This window comes from Protopterus annectens, chromosome 5.part0, assembly GCF_019279795.1.
Source record: "Protopterus annectens isolate FY-2018-M chromosome 5.part0, PAN1.0, whole genome shotgun sequence".
NCBI classification, from domain to species: Eukaryota; Metazoa; Chordata; order Ceratodontiformes; family Protopteridae; genus Protopterus; species Protopterus annectens.
This window is the reverse complement of record NC_056735.1, coordinates 1,130,024,374-1,130,046,057: the sequence shown is the minus strand read 5'-3', so window position 1 is coordinate 1,130,046,057 and position 21,684 is coordinate 1,130,024,374. Positions and strand designations below refer to the sequence as shown.

The 21,684-nt window shown below is 44.2% G+C and overlaps 1 protein-coding gene across 1 annotated transcript in view; it reads right to left on the bottom strand.

Moving 5' to 3' along the window:
* GCC2 (GRIP and coiled-coil domain containing 2) overlaps positions 1-21,684 on the bottom strand; it is a 1,443,709-nt gene that overhangs the window by 1,290,913 nt on the left and 131,112 nt on the right. Inside the window, exon 6 of the mRNA XM_044070984.1 lies at positions 10,895-13,924. Within this exon, the coding sequence (XP_043926919.1) occupies positions 10,895-13,924 (3,030 nt within the window). The remainder of the gene's footprint in view (positions 1-10,894; positions 13,925-21,684) is intronic.

Below are 21,684 nucleotides of genomic sequence, written 5' to 3'. Positions count from 1 at the left end.
CTTTTTCTCAAACACCTTAACCCACTGTATTCCAAACCACTTACTCCGATCAGAAAACCAAAATCTCTTACAAATCCAAAAAACCCACTCAGCCCCCTGGCCACCTTCTGCTTTCATATTCCCTTGCCAAATTATGGAACTCACTCCCCTCCTCCCTTTGAAACACTCCAAACCACGCCAAGTTCAAATCACTCCTACCTATCATCTAAATGGATTTGCCACTGCTCTTCCCCTACATGAGCCCCTACTCATTCATATTTCTTTTCCCTGCTATTACTATCTCTCCCTCACATACTACTTCTCTACTCTAGCTACAACTGCTGGACAGCCTCCTCTACCCCCACTTTTCAATAGATCTCTAACTTATATTTATATCTTATGAAACATTGTAAATGTGTTCTATAAAAATTACTGAACAAATGTAAGGATTACAGAATGAATGTCCTTTGCCTCTGTAACTTCAGCTACTCTGTATTTAGAAGTTATGTACTTACCATAACGTTCCATCTGAGTAGATGGATTCATTTGTCTGCAACCTGTGGGTTATGGATCCGATATCGGATCCGAACTGGCATGGTTTTACCAGCTATGGATCCGAGCTCCTAGCTCCTCCCCTCACCCATAATGCCCCGCTCTCCCTACATGACCTCAGATCAAGTTTGCCCTGAATCAAAATACCCTGGAAAGGGGTAACATATAATAAGCAGGAAACTGACAAGGCCAGGGGGATAGGAGGGCGGGATGGTTGCAGACAAATGAATCCACCTACTCAGATGGAACATTATGGTAAGTACACAACTTCTAAATCTGAAGTAGGAGATTCATTTGTCTGCAACCTGTGGGACAGAGTCCCCAGCTACCTGAATCTTGGGCGGCCGTCAAGGAAGGATATTCCGGAGCACCGCGGAGCCAAAGGATGCTCTACCTCTAGATGTGATATCCAGCTTGTAATGATAAATAAAGGTATGGGATGAAGCCCAAGTGGCTGCTGAACAAATGTCATCCAGAGGGATCCTAGCCTTAAAGTCCGCGGAGGTAGAAACTGACCGGGTTGAATGGCCATGGACTCCCTCCGGTGCGGGCCTCCCAGAGGCTTGATAAGCTAGCAGAATACACTGCAAAATCCAGCGTGACAAGGAGACTTTGGAAATTGGCTTACCCAGATTGAATTTGGCAAAGGAAATGAACAACTGGTCGAATTGCCTATGACCAGCTGTCCTGTTAAGATAAAAACGAAGCTGCCTGTGAACATCCAAGGAATGCAGCTTGTATTCACCCTTGTTCTGATATTTAGGAAAGAAAACAGGGAGGTTAATGGACTGATTAATGTTTGCTTCTGAGGCTACCTTAGGAAGAAAGGAGGGATTGGTCCTGAGGTATCACAGCGGTCCGGATGGAAGACCAAGTAAGGAGGCTTTGAAGATAAGGCTTGAAGTTCAAACTCTTTGGTCAAGTAATGGCCACTAAGAAAGCAGTCTTAAGGGATAAAAATTTAAGATCTACTGTGGCCGCAGGTTCGAATGGAGGAGCGGTCAAGGCCTGAAGAACCAAGGACAGATCCCAAGGAGGAACCGCTTGCTTGACAGGGGGCCTAAGGAGAAAGGTGCCTTTAAGGAAGATTTTACACAATTTGGCAGACATAAGTGGTCCAGAGTCATGACCAACATGATAGTGAGAAATGGCCGCAAGCTGCACTTTGACCGTGGAACTACTGGCGCCATCATTAAAGAGAGTGATTAGGAAGTCTAACATCAGAGGAAGGGGAACCGTGAAGGGATCTAGACCTTGCCGCTCAGCCCAAATGGAGAATCGTTTCTATTTACTGCGGTAAACTTTCCTGGTAGATGGTTTATGAGCCGTTACCAAGATGGCCTTAATGGGAGACGAGATACCGGGAGTCCTAATTAGGAGTGGAACTGGAGCAGCCAAGCCGTTAGCTTCAGGTTGTCCAGATTCGGAGTTGGTAGGTTCGATGGATGCGATATCAGATCCGGAATGGGATGTAGAATCCAAGGTGGATTCACCGAGTGAGACCTTAGGAAAGGGAACCAGATCTGTCGAGGCCAGAATGGGGCAATGAGGATCATTCTGCACCCCAACCGAGAGGCTTTCTGAAGAACTTGGAGCATCAGAGGCAAAGGGGGGTAAGCATAAAGAAGACCGGAGACCAAGTATGCACCAGAGCTGCCTCGGGGAATCCCCTGGAGGAGGGATTAGAGCGAAAAACTGTCGCACTTGGTGTTTAAGGAGACGCAAAAAGATTGCAACAAGGAGTTCCCCACCGCGAAGATAATGTTTCGCTACTAGAGCATTGAGAGACCACTAAATGCACGGGAGAGAATGGTGCGACTGAGCTTGTCCGCCAGGATATTGGACCGACCCAGAATATGCGTTGCGATGAGAAAGCGGTTGGTGGAGATCGCCCATTCCCACACTCTCATGGCTTCTCGACATAAGGGATAAGACCTGGTTCCCCCGTTTGTTGATGTACCAGACCACCGACATGTTGTCTGACTGAATTGCAATTGTTCCCAGGGGAAGAAAGGCCTGAAGTGCTCGCAACGCCAAGAGCACTGCTCTCATCTCTAGAACATTGATATGCAGGGAGGTCTCTGAGTCGTTCCACGTGCCTTGGACCGTCCTGCCTGTAATGCCCCACCCGAGGCGGTAGGCGTCCGTGGTCACCGTGGCGAGAGGGGAGAAGCACAAAAGGGGTGGCCTCCGTGGAGATCCTGTGAGTGGAGCCACCACAAGAGGGACCGCTTGCAAGCCTTGCTGATCGCAATGGGATGATGCAGAGGTAGAGCAAGGTAAGACCACTGGAACTTGAAGTGTCCACTGAAGGACCCGCATGTTGAACCTGGCGAGAGGAAGAAGAGATATTGCTGCCGCCATGGACCCTAGAGCCCTCAGGACCAATTCCGTCGGAACAGAGCTGGAGTGGAGGATGGCCCGCACCTGGAGTCGCAAACTCTGAATTCTGTCGGCTGTGAGGAAGGCTCTTAACTCCCTCGTGTCTAACCTGGCACCTATAAAATCTATCAACTGAGTAGGGGCCAGGTTGGATTTTGCTACATTTATTGTGATGCCCAAGCGGGGAGCTAGATGAAGAAAGGAGTCCCGCGCCAATGCTAGTAGATGCCTTGTTGGGGCGGTAAGGAGCCAGTCCTCCAGGTATGGGAAGACCTGCACCCCCTGAAGCCTCAGGTGGGCCGCAACCACTGCTAATACTTTGGTGAACACCCTGGGGGCTGTGGTGAGACTAAAGGGAAGGACCCTAAACTGGTAGTGACTGGCTCCCAGCCGGAAGCAAAGAAACCTCCTGGAGGGTCTGTCCATTAGTATGTGGTAGTACGCATCCTTGAGGTCTATAGAGCACATCCAGTGATTCTTTCCCAGAAGGGGAAGGATGGATTGCAAGGTGACCATCCGGAACTTCTCTTTGGGAACTGCCAGGTTTAACAGGGACAGGTCTAAAATTGGTCTTAGGTCCCCCGTCTTCTTTGGCACTAAAAAGAACCTGGAGTAGAACCCTAATCCGATCTGGTCTGGGGGGACAGGCTGGATGGCTCTTTTCCCCAGCAGATGGCCAATTTCTGCCGAAGCAGCCTTCCACTGACCGGGTGGAACGTCAGGGAGGGATTTTAATTTTGGAATGTGATGAAAGGGGATCTTGTATCCTCTGGATATAATGCGGAGGACCCAGCGGTCTGATGTTATGGACTCCCATGCCGCTAGGTGCTCCAAAAAATGTCCCCAGACTGCCTCCAGAGTGGAGCAGTCGGGCAACCCTTCAGGGCTGCTGCGCGGGCCGTTCAGAGAAAGGTTCTCTGGACCCGAAGTTCCTGGGAGCCCCTCTGCCTGGGGCGCCTCCCTGACCTCCTCTGCCACGGAAGGACTGGTTGTCCGGAGCGGGTTGAGATTGCTGCGACTTCCGGAACCACATCTTCTTCTGGCCCTTTTGGTTCCTAGAGTAGGACCTCTGGGGCACAGAGAAGCGGATTCCGACGGCAGACAGCGTCTTCCCGTCCTTTTCGCTCTGGGTCAAGGTGTCGCGAACCGTCTTGCCAAAAAGGGCAGAACCATCGAAGGAGACGTTCGCGAAGGACGCCTTGAAGGGCTCCATGAAATCGCAATGGCGAAGCCAGGCCTGGCGTCTCGTGACTAGGCCTACTCCTGCAGCTCTAGCGGCTCCCTCAGTAGCATGGGACAGTAACCGCATAGAGGTATTCGTCACGGATCGAAGAGTGGCCATACGGGTGGAGTGCAAAAGTTTGTCCTCCTCCGACATGGACTCAGGGGGGGGATGCAGCATATTCCTTAATAAGATCGTGCTGCATCCTGATCACATGTGCCAAGTAGTTGAGCGCCCTCACTGAGAAGGTCGCAGAACTAAGTATTCGCTTCCCCAAGCGGTCCATCATCCGAGACTCCTTGCTCGGAGGGTGGACTGAGGGACTCTCCTTAGCGAGTTCCCTCTTGGTGGCTGCTGCCGTCAACATGGCATCTACAGGGGGCCCCTTACTCCAGTGGGCACGGTCTGCAGGGGGGGCTAAGGATTCGGTCTGGCCTTTTGGGGATTGGCTCCACGGTGTCCGGTTCCTTCCACGCCCTGGTGGTAATTAGGTCCACCAGGGGGTCGGCAGGAGGGGACACCCAAGAGGTAGATGGGCCCGCTTCGAATGCCTCCAAGAACATGGACTTGTCCGAGGAAGACTTGGGGGCAGACCACCCCCCCTTATGCGAAGCATTTCCATGATGTCTCCAAAGGAGACATCCTCGGGGGGTGATCTTGGGGACCCTTCCCCTTCCTCCAAACTTCAGTTAAAGACTCGGGGGAGTCTATGTGCCTCCTTTTACATGTATGCTTGCGAGGGGCTTCCTCGGGGGGGCTGTCCGAGGGAGCCCTCGCAAGCAGTGTCTTGTTCCAAAGGAACAGCTTGGGGCACTGAAGCGGGCTGTCCCAGTGGCCAGATGGTGGAAGCCTGACCCAGTGCAGATGGAGCGTGGGACGGAGCCGAAGCAAGTGCCGGGGGTCCGGAAGCCCTCAACAGAGCCCTCTCCACTACATCAAAAGCCGAGGGGGAGCCAGCCTCGACCAAAGGATCCTCGGCTCCCCCTCGGATCCGAAGAGTGGATAGGAGCCGGCCCCGAGACACTCAGATCAGAGGGAGCAGTGCGCTCCGACACAGACGGCGCCGAAGGCACACTGAATCCCTCGGATCCAGGCTCCGAGAGGTCAGTTCCAAAACACTCGAGGGCAGGGTCGGATCCGAAGTACCTAGTACTATCGGAGCCGACCCACCCCCGGCTCCGAAGCTGCCCGGCTCCAAACGCTCCGAACCCGGGTAGCGGGTCGGAGAAGGAGCTATAGGCTTGAAAAATGGGGTCGAGCTCCCCCCCAGAGGGGGGCGGGAGGCAGGAGCACTCCCATCTGCATCTGGGCCTGGATGAACCTTCTCATCATCCGGTGGAGACTGGAGCCGAGGGGGGGGGGGAGCCAGCAGCCAAGGAGGCTGGAGGAGAAGCCCACTTAACTGGTGGGGCCGAAACGGAGGTCTCGGCCCGCCGCTTGTGGTGCTTCTCTCTCCGGTCCTTTTTTCTTGCCTCTCTCTCCTCCAACCCAGCAGCGGGAGGTTGAGTCCCAGGTGGAGGAGGGGGAGCAGGCGAGGAGGGAACCGAAGCCACGGTTCCCACCACAGGAGCGGGAGCCGAAGCCGAGTCCGGGGGAAGAAGTCCCGCCAGGACCAGCTTCGACCTCCGCTCCTTCAATGCCCTGGGGTTGAACCCTGCACAAATGGAACATCCAGAAGTGAGGTGTTCAACCCCAAGGCATCGAACGCACCGAGTGTGGCCATCAGCAGGGGATAGCTTATGGCCACACTCGGAGCACTTGGAGAAAATTGCCTTAGGGGCTTCTGACATAATAAAGTCTTTTTTTTTTTTTTTTTTTTTTAACAAGGAAAAAACAAAGACAGATACTAGTACTACACTAGTACACACACAATACAGTCACACAGAAACTCCGACCAGCAAGGGGAGGGTATAAACTAAAAGTTTTTAAAATTAAAAAATTTTAGGCTGAAACTATAAAAAAAGTAAAGGAGAACCTAACACCATCACTCAAATATCACTACAACTACTCAATAAAAGTTTTCTTTAAGTACAAAAAGACACTTAGCTGAAGAGCTCAGAATCCAAGACCTGGTTACCAGCGCGGCAAACTAGATCTGTGGTCATGTAGGGAGAGCAGGGCATTATGGGTGAGGGGAGGAGCTAGGAGCTCGGATCCATAGCTGGTAAAACCATGCCGGTTCGGATCCGATATCGGATCCATAACCCACAGGTTGCAGACAAATGAATCTCCTACTTCAGATATAATGTTATCTCATCATTCTCAAGAATGTCCACTGTCATTACTACTACTCTATATAGAATCTTATTCTCTTCATACTTGTTAACTGTACTCTTTGCCTATGTAATGTACTCTGTTTGTTATGCATGTTTGCTATTGTTATGGAAGTTTTCTCCCCAGGTCTCCACTGAAAACGGGATCTTCTTGGTCCAGTGGACTTCCCTGGTCATCAAACTGAAATAACATAAAATAAAATAAAATAAATAAATAAACCAGGGATGGAGATACTAAAGGCTTGGAGGCAATGCTGGTGTGGACCATATCCAGAATGTTACAGCCCCTACTGCACTGGGCAACTATTTGTTCTAATTAGTGCAAGGTTGGACGATGTGGGGACAGTGAATCAGGAAGTGCAACGGATAAGAAAGGAGGAAGTAAGGATAGCTATGTAGAATGGAAAGGCTGTTGGTCCATACAACATACCCGTGGAAGCATGGAGGTGTTTAGGCAAAATGGCAGTGGAGTTTTTAACCAGACTGTTTAATGAAATCTTGGAAATTGAGAGGATGCCTGAGGAGTGGAGCAAAAGTGTTCTGGTACCAATTTTTAAGAATAAGGGTGATGTGCCGAGCTGTAGTAACTACAGAGGGATAAAACTGATCAGTCACAGCATGAAGTTATGACAAAGTAGTGGAAGCTAGGTTAAGAAGGGAGGTGATGATTAGTGATCAGCAGTATGGTTTCATGCCAGGAAAGAGCACTACAGATGGGATGTTCATTCTGAGAGTGTTGATGGAGAAGTACAGAGAATGTCAGAAGGAGTTGTATTGTGTCTTTTGGACTTAGAGAAAGCATACGAAAGGATGCCTAGAGAGGAGTTGTGGTACTGTATGAGGAAGTCGGAAGTGGCATAGAGGAATGCAAGAGTGGTACAGGATATGTACGAGGGTAGTGTGACAATGGTGAGGTCTGCAGTGGGAGTGATGGATCCATTTAAGGTGGAGATGGGATTACATCAAGGATCAGCTGTGAGCCTTTTCTTATTTGAAATGGTGATGGACAGGTTGACAGATGAGATCAGACAGGGGTCCCCGTGGACTATGATGTTTGCAGATGACATTGTGATCTGTAGTGAGAGTAGGGAACAGGTTGAGGAGATCCTGGAGAGGAGGAGATATGCTCTAGAGAGAAGAGGAATGAAGGTCAGCAGGACTAAAACAGAATATGTGTGTGTGAATGAGAGGGAGGATAGAGGAATGGTGAGGATGCAGGGAGTAGAGTTGGCGAAGGTGGATGAGGAGTTTAAATACTTGGGATCAACAGTTCAGAGTAATGGCAAGTGTGGAAGAGAGGTGAAGAAGAGAGTACAGGTGGGGTGGAGAAGTGTGTCAGGAGTGATTTGTAACAGACATGTACCAAGAGTGAAAGGGAAGGTCTAAAGAAGGTAGTGAGACCAGCTATGTTTTATGGGTTGGAGACAGTGGCACTAGCAAAAAGGCAGGAATCAGAGCTGGATGTGGCAGAGTTAAAGATGTTAAGAGTTGCACTGGCTGTGACAAGGGTGGACAAGATTAGGAATATGTATTTTAGGGTCAGCCTAGGTTAGATGGTTTACAGACAAAGCCAAAGAGGCCAGATTGCGGTGGTTTGGACATGTGCTGAGGAAGGATGCTGAGTACATTGGGAAAAGGATGCTAAGGATGGAACTGCCAGGTAAGAGAAAAAGAGGAAGGCCTAAGATAAGGTTTATGGATGTGGTGAGAGAAGGCATGCAGATAGTTGGTGTGACAGAGCAAGATGCAGAGGACAGGAAGAAATGGAAACGGATGATCTGCTGTGGCGACCCCCAACAGGAACAGCCAAAAGAAAAAAAAAAGAAGTGCACCCAAATTTAGAGTAGGCACAACAATTAACTGAAGGACACTTGAAATCACCCAATATAATGGTACTTTTTGTTAAGGGTAGCTCACAAAGAACATTTTGGAATCATCATGGCCTACTGAGGACATGGACGGTACTGAAAGCGAACTGAAGTCCAACACATTTATTACCCTCTGGCTCAATAAAAAAAAGAATCATAACCATACACTGAAACCTGAGAACTTCATATCTCAGAAATCCATATAACTATGGAAAAAATTCATTCTCAATTAACCTTAGTCCATCCATCCATACTTTCAAGAAAGAAATGGATAACTGCAATGGCAGACATGTTCCAACATGGTTTTCCAACAAGCTTTTGAACTTCTTCACCAAATCTACAAAACTATGTAGCACAATCAGACAAATACCATTAAGTATTTAAACTGCACTCACAGATTAATTACATGAGGTGCACACCTTCATCTCAACTCTATCTGCCTTAAGAGAGCTGGAGGAGAAATTTATTCTGCATTGTGCTGAAAGATATGAAAGGGCAACAGCTGCTTTCTTAGACTTTCAGAAGTTGATAAACAAAACACTACAGGGCCACTTTCAGTTTCTAATTACATTTTAGCTGGATTTTGCGCTGTAAATAGATTTTGTAGAAGCTGGATAAGAAACCTTAACTTGATGACACTACTTTTGGGAAGGAGTTTTCCTCAAAGTATCATCTACAGCATTCTCTCTTGAGGCTGATGGCTTCACTGAAATAAATCCTTGGGGGACAACCAACGACTGTTGAAATTAACACCAGTGTCATTGACTGTTTTATTTGCTTTGTACCAGGCAGAAATATTTTCCCAATAAAAAAAGGAAATGGCAACCTTTGTTTTTTCTTAACTAAGGAACATAGATTAGAAGCAGATTGATCAAACATAGAGAAATAACAGGAGGAGTGAGGGATGATGGGAGTTTGTGGCTGCTGCTGTCTCACCCAATGAGGGGAAGGGAGCTGACTTTGGCTTACCACAGCTTACCACACAATTCACAGCTAACAGGAGCACTTAATGCTCACTGAGTGGAGTTTTGAGATGGCCAAGTTCACACTACTATGGCGTATTTGCACTAAGTAGCCGAGAAGAAACTAAAATGCAGAAGCTCCCTTCTCTGACAGGTAGTAACAGCTCAGGGAGCTGTCAAGGTGGCACTCCTATTGAGAGAGGGTAGGCCATCCCTTAAGACCAACAAACTGACCTGTTCCCTATTGCCCAAATTCTGCTAGGGGCCCCAGACATGAGCAGTAGGGATCTTGCCTAGTCCCAGAACACATCTAGAATGGGTCAACTAGGTGAAGGCAGGCAAGGTCTTGAGTAAGCTTACACAGACACACACACAGACAGACACAGACAGACACAGACACAGACACAGACACACACACAGATACACACACACACACACACAGATACACACAGATACACACACACACACACACACACACACAGATACACACACACACACACAGATACACACAGATACACACACAGATACACACACAGATACACACACAGATACACACACAGACACACACACAGACACACACAGACACACACAGACACACACAGACACACACAGACTAACACAGACACACACAGACACACACAGACACACACAGACTAACACAGACTAACACAGACTAACACAGACACACAAAAACAGGAGACCAGAGGCAAGAGCAGTGTGCATCAGTCAATAAAGGGGACTAATGCAGATCTCTCTGAATCTATGTGACCTCCTATATCATCTTAAATTATTCCTGTGTGAAATACTGGCAGACTCTTACTATGCTTGACTTGAAAAGTGGCATTCCCACTACAGATGATGGTATTATGGAAAGATCTGTAGTCATTTTAATTCAGTTTTAACAAAAAGGCACATATGATTGTACTGGGAATTCCTCTTTAACATAGAAACTATACACTGATTCTATCATGGAAATTGTTTCTTTTACTGGTAATTTCTGGTAGATTAGTGCAGTGATACAAAACTATGAATGGCTAGTGACCTCTGATCTGCAGTACTGGGACAAGTTCCTCAGCCTTGATTTTCCTATAGGGTGACCTTGAGCATGTCAATTACCAAGACAATCATCACAGACTGCCCCTGAAAAGAGGCATTTCCCAAGTGGGTTTACCTGTTAACAAATACATATAATAAATTGTTTTTTGGGGAACATTCAGTGGTGTCAGGACTTTACTTTTTCCTCTCGTTTTCTATTTTCTAGTTTTCTGAATTTGCTTTTTAACAAATGTGCTTGCAAGCTCATAAACAATCTGAGCCAATGTAAACTCCTTAGAGTCATGACTTGCTTCCCCAAGGAAGCCTGTTAATCTGACTCAAATCAGTAAAGATACCGATGACACAAAGGGCAATGAATCATGAGAAACATTCATTGACTTCCTGATACAAATCAGTGCTATACACACACACACACACACACATATATTACATAATAGAAAAGAAACAGGATGTCTAAAAGCAGACTGGAAAATAAATACATGACAAGAATATGTTGCTTCCCTGGTTCCAATGCAAACACGTGTGCCTTTAACTTTCTTCTGCTTCAAATTTATAAGCCAGTCATGGTTATTTGCATAAAGAAGTAAAGGAAAAAAATACCTTTAACTTATCAAGTTCAGCTGTCAAATCTGAAAGATCAGATTCTCTCTGCTTTAGAATGTCTTCAAGATTATGGCATTCTTCCTTAATTTCATCTGCATACTTTGTAGACTCTTCACTTTTTTTAATAGCACAGTCAAGATCTTTTGAAATGTCATCAATACGGACAAGCAATTCTTGGTTCAAAAGCTGTGTTTTCTCATTACTGCTTTTCATTTCTAGTAAGTTTGTTTGCAAGGCCTCCTTTTCTACCAAAAGTTCTTCCAACCTAACTTTCAGTAGATCCCTCTCTCTCTTCAGTTCATCTATTACAGAATCACGTTCAACATGCTGATTGGCATTTTCCTTCTGCAGCTGTTCAACTTCCTCCTGAAGTTGTAAAACTCTTTTATCAGTGGTCATTGAGATACTCTGAATTTCCTTCCTTAATTTTACTAATGATGTTTTCACGGTCTCAAGAACACTTTCTAGGGACTGACTAGCAGCTTCCTCTGTAGGCATAAATCCTTCAAGTTCTAGAATACCACACAGCTGAGTTTGGATAAGAAACATTTTTTGCTGCAGCCCATTAACCTGTTTCCTTGTACTTTCCTTTTCTTCAAAATCATCCTGTAAATTCCTTTCCATATCTGCTACTTTTGCTATGATATCAACAACCAGCCTCTGACATTCAGATTGCATGATCTTCATGTCCTCCTGAAGACTGAAAATTTGTTTACGAAACTGCAATATTTCTTCATACAAAATCTTTAATTTACAGAACAAATCTTTTTTTTCATGCAAAGAAATATCCAGTTTAATCTGTAGGGCATCTAGTTTTTGACAACTCTGATCTTTCTCTGTAGCAGCTTCAAGAATTTGTTCAGATAAATAAGCCAGTCTTTGCTTCAGTTCAATAGTATTGCTATTACATTTTGATAAAGAGGCCTTCAAGATCTCAATAACATCTTCTAAGGTTTCTCCAGCAGCAACGTCTGCAGATACATAGCCTTCCTGTCTAAGAACAGCACAAATATGAGTCTTGAAATCTGACATTTTCTGTTGTTGGTCTTCAACTAGTTTTCTTGTATTATCCCTTTCTTCAGATATAGACTGCATTTCACATTCTAGACTATCCAGCTTTTCTCTGACAGCATCCATACTTTCACTGTCACACTGTGTCACTATTACGTCTTTTTGTATCTTAGCATTTCTTTCATGGAGTTCTGACATTTTTTCATGTAAAATGTTTATTTCAGAGGATAGTTTTTCTCGGTCACACAAAGCAAGATTCAAATTACTTTGCAGTTCCTCCATTTTCTGGACATTAAAATTATCTTCTGCAATGGACTGCTGAACTTCAGAAGACTGGATCAGTGTTTCTTTCAGTTCAGTATTAATCTTATTAAGCTTTTCTATCTGTTGAAGAAGTTCAGCACTATTTGCTTTCTCGTTCTCGTATAGCTCTCTTAGTTTACTAATACTCTCATCAGACTCATTTAATTTAGCTAAGGCATCATCCCTTTCAGCACAATGCAGAGTAATCTTCTCCTCCATATCTCTTAAGGCAGCATTTTTCTGATTAACTGAATTTTTCATTTCATTATTCTTTTCTTGCAATTCCTTTACTGTTTGTTTGAGCTCTATAAGTTGATCCTCTCGAAATGCTGCCTGCTCTGCTTCTGCATGCAATTTACTTACAGTCTCAAGCAGATTGTCCTTTTCTTTTAAAGCAGATCTCAATTTTTGTTGCATTTCAAAGATTTCTGAAGCTTGCTGCTCTTTCATGATTCTAAACTCATGCTTGATATTTTCTGCAGACACATTAAGTTCAGCCTCTAGGGTTTCTAATGTTACTCTTATACTCTCATAATTAGACACTGCTTCTTCCTTCTCTTGCAAAAGCTTCTCACACTGCTGTTTTAGCACATCTATTTCTAAAGAAGTCTCTTGCTTCTCTTTTTCAGAAACTTGCAGTAAGCTTTTTCTTAGTGCTGCAATCTCCTCTTTATGGCTTTGTTTCAAAAGCTGCAGTTCTTGTGAATGTTGACTTACTGTCATCTCATATTGCTCAGCAGTACTTTGGAGTTCTGCTTTCATTTTGGCCAACAAAGTGACATAATCCTCTTTTGATAGCTGTAATTCATTGATTTTAAATTCTAACTCTTCTCGTTCATGAAAGAAATCTGCCTTAATTTGCTCCATCTCCTTGATCTTAAACTCCAGTACTTCTCGCTCACGAAAAAGTTCAGCCTTCATCTGCTGCACTTCCTGCTCTAGGTTTACCTTAACATTATTCAAAAACTTGAGCTCATCTTTTAGCATTTTATGCTGAGATTCTAATTCCTTGAAAGCACTATCAATGCGAGTCCCCTTTTTTCCACCTGACACAGATTTATTTAACTGAACTTGAACGCATTTGGCTTTTTTTCCTTCAGACTCTCTCAGCTGCTCTTTAAGCTTGACTAACTCCTGTTCATATTTTTCTTTAGCATCTTGTAAATCATCCTGAAGCTGTTTTTCACTTGTTAGCTGTTCTTCCTTAAAGTGCTGAATCAGCTGATCATGCTCATTCCGCTCTTTTTCACATTCCACAGTAAGGATGTCAATCTGATTTGTCAGTCTTGACACCTCTTCTAGATGTGCAGACTTCATTTTATTTAGCTCTTCACAAAATCTCCGAGCTTCATTCTGTGAGTCAGCTAAAGCAGATTCATTAATTTCTTGTAGTCTCTTAATTTCTAGCTCTTTTTCCTCGGCAAAATCCTCAAACTTCTTTTTCAGCTGTAAAATATGTTCCTTCAGTTGTTTTTCTTCTTCCTGATGCCTCTGTTCAATATCTTGATGGCTCTTTTGTTGCTCAAGCTCAGCTACTAAATTTCTTTTTTCTTCTTCATATCTGTGCACAACTCTTTCAAACTCTGCTACTTCTTCCTTGTGTTTGGAATATGTGAACTCCAATTCCTTGCTGAGTGACTGTGCCTCTTTGAGGTGGTTGTTTTGGCAGTCGTCCAACTGTTTCTGTAATTCTGTGATTTTCATAACTGCATCCTAAATAAGGACAAAACATAGTAAATACACATGCAATGAAAAGGCTTTTAAAATCTTGTTTAAACAGATTAAAGTCAATTAGCTCAATAAATGATTCACCAACAATATACAAGCAACAGACACTAGCAGCATCAGTGTGTCATAACATCTACTCAAATCCTAGTGATAAACAATGAAGATGCACAATGGAAAGGAGACAAATTATTCAATCCTGAAGAAAAGAGTGCTAATTTTCTCTTTAGACCTCAGAACCGCAAGAGAAAACAGAAATAATATTTTCATGAATTACTAAACTTAAAACTCTAAGCAGACTAAATTAGGAAATTCCCTTATAAACACAGTAAAAAGGGCAACCTCAAAAGCAGAATGCCTCAGAGAGAAAGAGACCGACTGCTCTGAAAAGACATGCTTCTGGAGTTTTGGTTCCTTCCAACCTAAAGGCAAACCACTCACAGCAGGGGCTGGAGCACAGATGTCCAGCACAGAGGTTTCGAGGGGCAGAGATGGCTCTGACAACCTCAGAGTAGACTCCAACACCTCGGATCCAGTGGTGACACTACGGCTCAAAGAGTCATCCAGCTCTGACATGCTTGAAGCTGGTGCACTTAGAGACTGTATCTGTGTAGAAGATACAATGATCTTTGCATCTGATACGGACTGACCCGGAATTCTTGGATCCAACTGCTCTGATACCAAAGGTCGGACTGGAGAAGGAGACAAAATAGGTGTCGAAAAGGAATTTCCTCATCATCCTTGTAATGAAAGGAGGTACTGCTAGCACAGCTAGCTGGAATTTTGTAAATGATTATATGTCATTTGTGAATATCAAACTAATTTATACAAGATGCTGTTGGTACAAATGCATTAGAACTGTGTATCATACAAGATGCTTTTGTTACAAATGTATTAGAACTGTATATCATGTGAATATCAAACAACTCTGTACAGATGTTTGTGTTGAAAAGGTATTTGTAAAGTGCTGTGTTTAACATGTATCCATAGTGTCCCCTACTGGAAGGGAACAGAAATGTACATGCACTATTGTAAATGTTTAAATGTATATTTTAACAGTGGAAACTGTAATACAGGAGGTTAACTTCAGTCCAGCAAACTTTAGAAAAATATCTATAATTAAATTACTTTATAGACTATGCAATAAAGAGGCTACCTCTCAAGTTTTCAGTACAGCTAGAGACACAGTCTGTACTAGGAAGCTTTCTGTACTGTTTCTAATTCCTAATTACTACCTCTGAAAGCATGGAAGAATACAATTGTTTTATGACTTCCAGCACCTGCCAAGATCTGAGCAAAAGCTCTTGTATGGGTATTTCTAAAGGTAGGTGCTAAGTAATGCCAGCTTCAGCAATGGGGTTTCACATGGTAACTAGAAGTCAGACGACAAGAAATGATGCCATTCAGCAAGCTATCCCAGTAGTAATATTTTAGATATTAACTTGAGAAGTCTCTTAGTGAGACAGAGAATTTTGTCTTGGGCCTAACAACAACAAAAAATATTTGCCACATCTGCCTTGCTCTAATAGTAAGTTACTAGGGAATAGTATAATTCTCTTAGATGCAGTCAGGAATATAGCAAAGCTTAGTTTAGATTTTGTTTTTTCTTTATTTCTGTGAGCCTATACTGCAATGTTATTTTAAATATTTCCTGTGGTTTTAACGCTGATGTCACTGTGAATACATAATTAGTATGGTCTTGTTCTTTTGTGGCTGATCTGTGTAGAGATATTTAACTTTTGAGAGTACTTGCATATTTATTTGGTGACACTGTGTGGGCCACTCATAATAGCCTTGCTCTTGGTCAAACTATCATCTGCATTAATATTAATATCACTCAGTATATTGGGTACCCTTGGAAGAGCTTTAAGGTGGCTGGCAGGAGAGACTGGTGGCAGTGAAAACTACCTTATAGTCTGGGCAGAAGGGGGCATAGCCAGTAAACCTGTGCCAGCCTTTCTCAGGGGTGTGTGTGTGTGTGTGTGTGTGTGTGTGTGTGTGTGTGTGTGTGTGTGTGTGTGTGTGTGTCAGCTACTTGGGCAAAGACACGAAGTACTGTTTGGACAGAGGGAGCTGGAGGTCTTGGCTTGGTCACTGAACCGAGATCTCAACTCTACAGCTGTGCCAGTGGGGAGTCTTATTGGAGAACTGGAGGAAGAGGGAGAAACCAGCCCCGGACTGACTGTGGTCTCTGTGTCCTCTTAATGGAAATTGCACTTGATACGGAGAAGCTGCATCTGGAAATACTATGTGTGTACTTGTCATCCTCCCAGTGTACTTCCCCCACTGGTGCCAGTGGTGAGGATTGAGGCTATTTGATTACCGGTCCAGTGGTGGGTCGTCACAATCCTGTCCACATCTGCTTCTGTCAAACTTCCGAAGGAACAAGAAGCAGCAACTATTGATGAAGCCCTATAATGGTGATGCCTTTCCAGAAAAGGAGATGAGAGACTAGAAGATACTGGATCCAGGCCTGGAGGAAATCAGATCTAGGGTAACTTATCCTTATGCTTCCTCGGGTCCAAAGGGATCAAATCCAAAGTTTTACTCATAGTTTTTTTTATCCAAAGTAGCTGGACTGGGAGATTTCATCTTTGGATCTGAAGGTTTTGAAATTTTAGAGGCAGTTCTGAACCCAGAGCTGAAGAACTTGTAGGATCCAGAGAATGCTTTTTAGCCTCTTTTTTTGTCATATTTCTTAGGGGTTTGAGACACAGATGCTGTATCAAAGGATTTTGAAGAGAGTAATCCTCTCAAAATGAGTTTAACCCTAGGGCCCTTATTGAGCACAGAATTAAAGGCCTTACAAATATCACAGGCAGATTCAAATGGGCAGGCCTAAACAATAAATGCACATAGCATGTGCATCTGCTAACAGAATTTTTTGGCCACAGGCCATACATTTTTTAAAACCAGAGGGTTTCTCAGCCATGTCTATTGAAAAGGAATATTATATTTTTTCAATAAATAGCTAATGAAAGATAAAGAGAAAGTATTACCAATAATGGTAATAGAAGGATTTAACTCAAAGGTATAAAAAGGAAATGCCAATTATGACATTTCAGAAATACACTAAAGTGTAGGAAAGGCAAGGGAGGATTATAAAGAAAACCTTTTACCAAGAGAACAGTAAAAATATAAGCATACAAATTTCTACTTTTACTCACAAAAAAAGTTGCTACTGCTTGAGAGCTAACAGTGGTCATGTCTGTAAGCAAAGGTGGCCAACGAGATCTGAAGTATGGTAGGGGACTAGTGCATTGTGGATAAGGGAGGAGCTCAAGAGTTTCACTGTTCCACGAGCTGGAAAAAAGTGGCTGAGTCAGATCAGAGGCTCGGATCTGAACCCACTTTTGAGGAATGAATGAAAATGACATCAGATCAAAACTCATCCCTGTGTATATTTAAGCACAACTTGAATCTATAGATGGGAAAAGTACAGTTTTGTACCTACCATAAATGTAGATGTTCGAGTGTAAACACTGCTGCAGTCATTACACTTCGGCTATCCTGCCGTCAGGGGGTTCCCCCAGTCGGCCTGAGTTCCAAAGTCTTGGTCCGGTGTCAGTTGCTGTCGCCTCCTCCCTGACGTCAGTGTGACAGGGGTATATAAGATGCAGCCGACGCCATTTTCTTCAGTTTTTCTTGCCCCAGATGTCAGGTGCCCCCAAATAAATAGGCAATTCAAATTGCTAGTAAAATATACAAATAAAAAGCAAACAACAATTTTTATTTACCAGCAAATACTCCCCATAGGTTATAAAGGGTAGATGACCTAGGTAAGTACCAGAAAGTAAGAGGGGAAGGAGGGAGGGTAATCTGGACTGCAGCAGTGTTTACACTCGAACATCTACATTTATGGTAGCTACAAAACTGTACTATGTTCATCGTGTTACACTGCTGCAGTCATTACACTTGGGTGGAATCCCAAAGCTGAGGTAGGGAGGCTGGATCTATAAGGCATTAGGGGTGGCTATAAGGCTCTGTAGGACAGCAGTGGTGAAGCCAGCTCTGGATTTGGAGTATAAAGGCAAATGGTAATGTTTGGTGAAGGTATGCACAGAACTCCATGTTGCTGCTTCCAAAATATCCTTGGTAGGTACTCCTCTGAGGTAGGCAGTTGAAGTGGCTGTTGCCCTGGTGGAATGAGATGTAATGCTGCTAGGTACAGGTTTCCCATGGTGGGTATAGCAGAAACATATACAGCGTCCTATCCATTTTGAAAGAGTCTGCTTTGAAATGGCTTTTTCATGTGCTCCTGTGGCGTATGCTACCAATAATTGCTCAGATTTTCTGAAAGCTTTGGTTTTGTCCAAGTAGAAGCATAACTGCCTGTGAATGTCCAAAGAATGTAGTAGTCTCTCCCCTTTGTTCTGTGGTTTTGGATAAAAAGTTGGCAAGTGAATAGTTTGGTTTAGAGCCACACTTGATACCACCTTTGGCATAAACGTAGGGTTAGTTCTTAAAGACACCCTGTCCTGGTGGAAGATGAGGAAAGGTTCCACTGCCATTAGTGCCTGTAATTCTGAAACTCTTACATGCTGATGTCATTGCCAGTAGCAGAGCAGTTTTCCAAGAGATGTATTTTAATTCTGCTGTGTTAGCTGGCTCAAAAGGAGGTAAAGTTAATTTTTCCAAAATAAAGTTGAGGTCCCAAGTTGGTGTAGGTGCTCCACAGGGCGGTCTTATGTTTTTAGCCCCTCTGAGGTACTGTTTGAGCAAAGGATTAGAAAAAATTGGTGGATTTGTGTTGTAATGAGCAGAGATAGCTGAGGCGTGGATCTTGATGGATGAAAGAGAGAGGCCCTTGTCCAGCATCTCAGTTAAGTATTGAAGTATCTGAGGAATGTTTGGGACAAGAGGGTCAAGGCTGTGCGCTTGGTTCCAGGCACAGAATCTCTTCCATTTATCCGAGTATGCTTTTCTGGTGCTAGGCCTTCTGGCCTCCAGAATGACATCCATACAGCTTTGGAGAGAGGCATTGCTTGCTTGACTAAAGAATTTTCCATGCAACTAGATTTAAGGTCTTTAGCTGGCTGTGAAGTATCTGATTGTTGTGCTGTGTCAGCAACTGTGGGATTTGAGGCAAAATCCAGGGTGGTTCTTGTGCTAAGTTCTTTAAGACTGGGTACCAGTGCTGGCGTGGCCAGTCTGGTGCAATCAGGATCATCTTGGCTTTTATGAGTGCCTTTGGAAGGAGAGGTAAAGGAGGGAGAGCGTATACTTGTAGTTTTTTCCAGCTGAATGAGAGGGCATCCACTTTCCATGCCTGTGGATGGTAGCTCCTTGTGCAGAATTTCTGTAGTTGGCAGTTGTTTGGGGAAGCAAACAGATCTATGTCTGGTCCGGGCTCCACCATTTTTGTGTTACCATTCTGAATATTTGTGAGTTCAGTTCCCATTCGTGTGGGTCCATGATGTTTCTGCTTAGGTCGTCTGCCAGTATGTTTTTCTCTCCTGGCAGGAATTGTGCTTGCAAATGGACTTGGTAGAGCTGTGTTCCACTAGGTCATGGCTCGTCTGCAGAGGGGGTAGGGGTGTGTGCCCCCTTGCTTGTTTATGTACCACATAACTGTGGTGTTGTCTGTCTTTAGTAGTAATTGTCCTGGATGCAGCAGGTCCTTGAAAGCTATAATAGCATTTTGTACAGCTAGCATCTCTGTTTGATTGATGTGGAGATGTCTTTGCTCTGTGGGCCACTCGCCCTGGATACCTTTTCTTGCCATGTGTGCTCCCCAGGCATAATCCAATGCATCTGTTGTCAGTGTTTGCCTGGCTGTGGGTTGAGTGAAAGGTTGTCCCTTGTAGAGGTAACAAGCTTGTACCCACCATCGAAACTCCTGTTGTAGGCAAGGAATTAGTGGTATAACTGTTTCCAAACTTTGACAGTGTTGAGACCATACACTCTTTAGGTAACATTGCAGTTTCCTCATATGCAGTCTGGCATACGGAATTAGTAGTATTCAAGATGCCATGAAGCCCAAGGCCTGCAGAATTTTTCTTGCAGGGAGTTGGGTCTTTGTTGCCATTAAATTAAAATATTGAGTCAGTTGTCCTTGCTTGTCTGGCATGAGATAAGCCATCTGGGCCATTGTGTTCAAGCTGGCACCCAGGAATATTATCTGTTGTGAGGGCACTAGTTTTGATTTCTTTTCGTTTACTGTGTACCCCAGGCAACTTAATAACTTTTTTACGTACGCCAGATGCTTTAGTAGAATGTCCTTGCTCTCTGCTTGAATCAGGCAGTCGTCCAGGTATGGAAAAATTTGAATTCCTTTTTGCCTGCAAAATGCAATTACTGGTGCCAGGCACTTTGTGAAGACCCTGGGCACAGTAGATAAGCCAAAGGGCAGTGCAGAGAATTGATAGTGCATTGAACCAGCTAGAAATCTGAGGTATCTTCTGCAGTTTTGTCTGACAGGGACATGCGGGTATGCCTCTTTGAGGTCCAAAGTCACGAGCCAAGCTTTCTTGCCCAGCATGGGAAAAAGCTGCTGTAGTGTCAACATCTTGAATTTCGGAACATCCAGGTAAGTGTTTAGTGAATAAAGGTCCAGAATGGGTCTCCAGGCTTTGTCCTTTCTGGGAACCAGAAAAAGTCTTGAGTAAAATCCTTGTCCTTGTTCATGTGCTGGTACATTTTGAATAGCTCTCATGTCCATGAGTGCTGTAATTTGTTTTTGAGCCTCTGCCCATTGATTTGATGGCAGATTTGGCATTCCTTTTAGCCTTGGCAGAATGTGAAAAGTGGAACCTGTAACCTTGAGATACAATGTTGAGAACCCATTTGTCTTTGGTGATGCAATGCCAGTTGTGATAGAAAAGTGCCAGTTTTCCTCCTAAGGGGGCTGCCAAGAGAGAGCTGTTTGGCAGCTGCAGGGGAAAGTCATTGAGGCTGCTTTTTATAAGGTTGAGGCCTGTCTTCCCCTTCTTTCTGGCCTGGTGTACCCCATTGTCGAGGCCTGTAAGGGCCTTGTGCCTGACCTCTACCTCTTGGACGTCTGTATCTGCTCCTTTGAGGTCTATCTGTGACTGGAAAGGACCAATTCTTTGTTGGCCAATTTCTGCTAAAACAAGGAGGCTGAACCTGTAAGAAATCTTTCACCATTTGCATAGATTTTGCCATATCCTCTATCTTCTTTAATACCTCCTCTGCCTTAACTCCAAACAGCACATCCCGCTGCAAAGGTGCATCCAATAATTTGACCTTAACATGATCTGATAACGTATGTTCTTTTAACCAAGCATGCCTTCTAATGACAGAGCCTGAAACTGCTGCTCTACAGGAGGCCTCTAAGGAATCAAACCCACATTGCAAGGTATGTTTTCCCACTTGTTCAGCTGCATGCAATAAATCCTGCATTTCTTTAAAGCTAGGAGGATCTGAATCTGGAAGCATCTTTTGTTTCAACTGAGACATCAAAAATTGCTGATATTTTAGCATGTGAAACTGGCAATTCAAGGACCTCATTGCTAAAGTTGCAGACGTATATACCTTCTTTCTCCATCGGTCTAATGCTCTGGAATCTCTTTCAGAGGGAACTGAGTTTTTTGCTGATGAGGCCTTAATCCCTTTGGGTCCCTGAGAAATAATTTCAGGGTCAGCAACAGGGCGTTTGTACAGAAATTTGTGAGAGTCAGGGACTCTGTAATATCTATCAGGTTTAACTGGGGCTGGGGGTAAGGATTCAGGGTTTAAAATGGATTCAGTGTACACATCATCCACAATATCTAAAACTGGCGGGATAG